The 5,572-nt window shown below is 44.7% G+C and overlaps 1 protein-coding gene across 5 annotated transcripts in view; it reads left to right on the top strand.

Annotated features, from left to right (window-relative positions):
* LOC115155385 (uncharacterized) overlaps nucleotides 1–1,432 on the top strand; it is a 3,183-nt gene extending 1,751 nt beyond the window's left edge. Inside the window, exons 1-2 of one of the 5 annotated variants that reach the window (XM_029701951.1) lie at nucleotides 1–752; nucleotides 789–1,432. The exon at nucleotides 1–752 is cut by the window's left edge and continues 1,751 nt beyond it. In XM_029701951.1, coding sequence (XP_029557811.1) covers nucleotides 327–752; nucleotides 789–1,331 — 969 coding nt within the window. In that variant the 5' untranslated portion in view covers nucleotides 1–326 and the 3' untranslated portion in view covers nucleotides 1,332–1,432. The other 4 variants (XM_029701953.1, XM_029701955.1, XM_029701954.1 and 1 more) reach the window with 4 other exon arrangements.
* The last annotated feature ends 4,140 nt before the right edge of the window (nucleotides 1,433–5,572 follow it).

Below are 5,572 nucleotides of genomic sequence, written 5' to 3' on the forward strand. Positions count from 1 at the left end.
GCCGGTCCAACCTGGCTACAGAGAAGCCTCCAGAATCAAGTATCTCAGTGTTGAACCTGTCCTGCATCAAGTCAAGTCTCAGCACCCTCATGTACTGTACTGTACTGTCTCCTGCTCAGGATGCTCTTTCTGGACCAAGACTGGATCAATAAGGTTACCATGTATTATCTCTGTTGGTATGTTGTTGAATGGCACAGTGGACCAGGGAGAAGTCTTGGACTTGAGTTGGTGTAATAACTAACTAACTAGGTAGGAAGGTTTAACATAGTTTCCACTAAGGTGCAGTATCCCAGTTTTATCAGGCCCCTTGAGTCTCTGTTTGTTCCATGTCTTTCAGCAGGGCTGTTCATCTCGCATTGGTGCTTGATACGCTATGTTATGGTCTGATAGAGGACCAGTCAGACACCAAACTGAATGGTCTGATAGAGGACCAGTCAGATACTAAACTGAATGGTCTGATAGAGGGGAGAGTAGACACCAAACTGAATGGTCTGATAGAGGACCAGTCAGACACCAAACTGAATGGTCTGACAGAGGGGAGAGTAGACACCAAACTGAATGGTCTGACTGAGGGGAGAGTAGACACCAAACTGAATGGTCTGACAGAGGGGAGAGTAGACACCAAACTGAATGGTCTGACTGAGGGGAGAGTAGACACCAAACTGAATGGTCTGACTGAGGGGAGAGTAGACACCAAACTGAATGGTCTGACAGAGGGGAGAGTAGACACCAAACTGAATGGTCTGACAGAGGACCAGTCAGATACTAAACTGAATGGTCTGACTGAGGGGAGAGTAGACACCAAACTGAATGGTCTGACAGAGGGGAGAGTAGACACCAAACTGAATGGTCTGACTGAGGGGAGAGTAGACACCAAACTGAATGGTCTGACAGAGGGGAGAGTAGACACCAAACTGAATGGTCTGACAGAGGGGAGAGTAGACACCAAACTGAATGGTCTGACAGAGGGGAGAGTAGACACCAAACTGAATGGTCTGACAGAGGGGACAGTAGACACCAAACTGAATGGTCTGACAGAGGGGAGAGTAGACACCAAACTGAATGGTCTGACAGAGGGGAGAGTAGACACCAAACTGAATGGTCTGACAGAGGGGAGAGTAGACACCAAACTGAATGGTCTGACAGAGGGGACAGTAGACACCAAACTGAATGGTCTGACAGAGGGGAGAGTAGACACCAAACTGAATGGTCTGACAGAGGGGAGAGTAGACACCAAACTGAATGGTCTGACAGAGGGGAGAGTAGACACCAAACTGAATGGTCTGACAGAGGGGACAGTAGACACCAAACTGAATGGAACCACTGTCTAGCCGGCTGGACATATAGTTAGTGGCAGACAGACAGGCTTTTTAAATAGCTATATTTTTAAACTGTGAGAAGTTTTCATAAATGACGCCAACTTGGTAAAGTACTTCTTGCCTTTGGTGGTTTGATGCTCAGGTTTTCAGTTTTCAGAACATTCTAATGTTCTGTACTGTAACATTCTAATGTTCTGTACTGTAGCATTCTAATGTTCTGAACTGTAACATTCTAATGTTCTGTACTGTAGCATTCTAATGTTCTGAACTGTAACATTCTAATGTTCTGTACTGTAACATTCTAATGTTCTGTACTGTACTGTAACATTCTAATGTTCTGTACTGTAACATTCTAATGTTCTGTACTGTAACATTCTAATGTTCTGTACTGTACTGTAACATTCTAGTGTTCTGTTCTGTAACATTCTAATGTTCTGTACTGTAACATTCTAATGTTCTGTACTGTAGCATTCTAATGTTCTGTACTGTAGCATTCTAATGTTCTGTACTGTAACATTCTAATGTTCTGTACTGTACTGTAACATTCTAGTGTTCTGTTCTGTAACATTCTAATGTTCTGTACTGTAGCATTCTAATGTTCTGTACTGTAGCATTCTAATGTTCTGTACTGTAACATTCTAATGTTCTGTACTGTACTGTAACATTCTAATGTTCTGTTCTGTACTGTAGCATTCTAATGTTCTGTACTGTAGCATTCTAATGTTCTGTACTGTAACATTGTAATGTTCTGTACTGTAACATTCTAATGTTCTGTACTGTAACATTCTAATGTTCTGTACTGTAACATTGTAATGTTCTGTACTGTAACATTGTAATGTTCTGTTCTGTAACATTCTAATGTTCTGTACTGTAGCATTCTAATGTTCTGTACTGTAACATTCTAATGTTCTGTTCTGTAACATTCTAATGTTCTGTACTGTAACATTCTAATGTTCTGTACTGTAGCATTCTAATGTTCTGTACTGTAACATTCTAATGTTCTGTACTGTAACATTCTAATGTTCTGTACTGTAGCATTCTAATGTTCTGTACTGTAGCATTCTAATGTTCTGTACTGTAACATTCTAATGTTCTGTTCTGTAACATTCTAATGTTCTGTACTGTAGCATTCTAATGTTCTGTACTGTAACATTCTAATGTTCTGTTCTGTAACATTCTAATGTTCTGTACTGTAACATTCTAATGTTCTGTACTGTAGCATTCTAATGTTCTGTACTGTAGCAATCTAATGTTCTGTACTGTAACATTCTAATGTTCTGTTCTGTAACATTCTAATGTTCTGTACTGTAACATTCTAATGTTCTGTACTGTAGCATTCTAATGTTCTGTACTGTAACATTCTAATGTTCTGTACTGTAACATTCTAATGTTCTGTACTGTAGCATTCTAATGTTCTGTACTGTAGCATTCTAATGTTCTGTTCTGTAACATTCTAATGTTCTGTTCTGTAACATTCTAATGTTCTGTTCTGTAACATTCTAATGTTCTGTTCTGTTCTGTAACATTCTAATGTTCTGTACTGTAACATTCTAGTGTTCTATAACATTCTAATGTTCTGTACTGTAACATTCTAATGTTCTGTTCTGTACTGTAACAGTATAATGTTCTGTACTGTAACAGTATAATGTACTGTAACAGTATAATGTTCTGTACTGTAACAGTATAATGTACTGTAACAGTATAATGTACTGTACTGTAACAGTATAATGTACTGTAACAGTATAATGTCTACTAGGTGGCTCCAGCTCCAGAGGGTTATGTTGTCCTGTATTACTAGAGTGGTGTTTCATAACCGGCTCCATTCCATATCTGCATCCCAAATGGCGCCCTATTCCCTATATATTGCCACTGGTCAACAGTGTATAGGGAATAGGGCGCCATTTGGGACAAACTCCTTTTATAATTTAGAAGACCAGCGGTCAGATAGGATTATAATTTGTCTCATCTCATCGCAGTCTTCCTTAGTACTAGTGACACTTCGTTTGTGTCGTCCTCTTTTAAAAGGGATACTGCATCTTGTGTGACTAGTAACACTAAAATCCTTTTACCTTTGCCTTTATTTTACCTTTACCTGTATGTGTTTCAGTGTCTGTGTAAAGCATGTTTATATTATTAGATTATGGCCAGTCAGGGTTTAAGTCAAACATCTGTATGAAACATCGTCTTAAATTAAATTAAAAATGGAGATCAGATGGCTCACATTTCCAAAAAGGAATACACGGCAGAGACACCGAGATCACAGAAGAGTCTGCTGCTCTTGGTCTGATGCGACCTCATCTAAATGTTAGTAGCTAGCAGAGCCATATACAGAGAGAGTCGGGCCAGCTTATAGAACCGGCGCCGTGTTGCTGCCGTTCTGTTTATCCCTTCATGGCCATCATTTGGATTCTAATTTTCATTCAGGACGTTCAGACTCAGTAAGTCTCCTTGACGTCATTTGTGATTATGAAATATGAAACTTTTTGGGGCGACAAAACAAACCCATCAAGACATCATGTAAACAAACCCAGGCAAGACATCATGTAAACAAACCCAGGCAAGACATCATGTAAACAAACCTAGACAACACATCATGTAAACAAACCCATCAAGACATCATGTAAACAAACCCAGGCAAGACATCATGTAAACAAACCCAGGCTAGACATCGTGTAAACAAACCCATCAAGACATCATGTAAACAAACCCAGGCTAGACATCGTGTAAACAAACCCATCAAGACATCATGTAAACAAACCCAGGCTAGACATCGTGTAAACAAACCCATCAAGATATCATGTAAAAAAATAAACACGTATCATACAGATGGGCCAGCCACCCTTCACTAGTCAGTATCATACAGCCGGGCCGGTCTCCCTTCACTGGTCAGTATCATACAGCCGGGCCGGTCTCCCTTCACTGGTCAGTATCATACAGCCGGGCCGGGCCTCCCTTCACTAGTCAGTATCATACAGCCGGGCCGGTCTCCCTTCACTAGTCAGTATCATACAGCCGGGCCGGTCTCCCTTCACTAGTCAGTATCATACAGCCGGGCCGGGCCTCCCTTCACTAGTCAGTATCATACAGCCGGGCCGGGCCTCCCTTCACTGGTCAGTATCATACAGCCGGGCCGGCCACCCTTCACTGGTCAGTATCATACAGCCGGGCCGGCCTCCCTTCACTAGTCAGTATCATACAGCCGGGCCGGGCCTCCCTTCACTGGTCAGTATCATACAGCCGGGCCGGCCACCCTTCACTGGTCAGTATCATACAGCCGGGCCGGCCTCCCTTCGCTAGTCAGTATCATACAGCCGGGCCGGTCTCCCTTCACTAGTCAGTATCATACAGCCGGGCCGGCCTCCCTTCACTAGTCAGTATCATACAGCCGGGCCGGCCTCCCTTCACTAGTCAGTATCATACAGCCGGGCCGGCCACCCTTCACTAGTCAGTATCATACAGCCGGGCCGGGCCTCCCTTCACTAGTCAGTATCATACAGCCGGGCCGGCCTCCCTTCACTAGTCAGTATCATACAGCCGGGCCGGTCTCCCTTCACTGGTCAGTATCATACAGCCGGGCCGGCCTCCCTTCACTAGTCAGTATCATACAGCCGGGCCGGCCTCCCTTCACTGGTCAGTATCATACAGCCGGGCCGGCCTCCCTTCACTAGTCAGTATCATACAGCCGGGCCGGCCTCCCTTCACTGGTCAGTATCATACAGCCGGGCCGGCCTCCCTTCACTAGTCAGTATCATACAGCCGGGCCGGCCACCCTTCACTAGTCAGTATCATACAGCCGGGCCTCCCTTCACTGGTCAGTATCATACAGCCGGGCCGGCCTCCCTTCACTGGTCAGTATCATACAGCCGGGCCGGCCTCCCTTCACTGGTCAGTATCATACAGCCGGGCCGGCCTCCCTTCACTAGTCAGTATCATACAGCCGGGCCTCCCTTCACTAGTCAGTATCATACAGCCGGACCGGCCACCCTTCACTAGTCAGTATCATACAGCCGGGCCGGTCTCCCTTCACTAGTCAGTATCATACAGCCGGGCAGGCCTCCCTTCACTAGTCAGTATCATACAGATGGGCCAGCCACCCTTCACTGGTCAGTATCATACAGCCGGGCCGGCTTCCCTTCACTAGTCAGTATCATACAGCCGGGCCGGCCACCCTTCACTAGTCAGTATCATACAGCCGGGCAGGCCACCCTTCACTAGTCAGTATCATACAGCCGGGCCGGGCCTCCCTTCACTAG

The sequence above is a fragment of the Salmo trutta genome, chromosome 20, assembly GCF_901001165.1.
Source record: "Salmo trutta chromosome 20, fSalTru1.1, whole genome shotgun sequence".
NCBI classification, from domain to species: Eukaryota; Metazoa; Chordata; class Actinopteri; order Salmoniformes; family Salmonidae; genus Salmo; species Salmo trutta.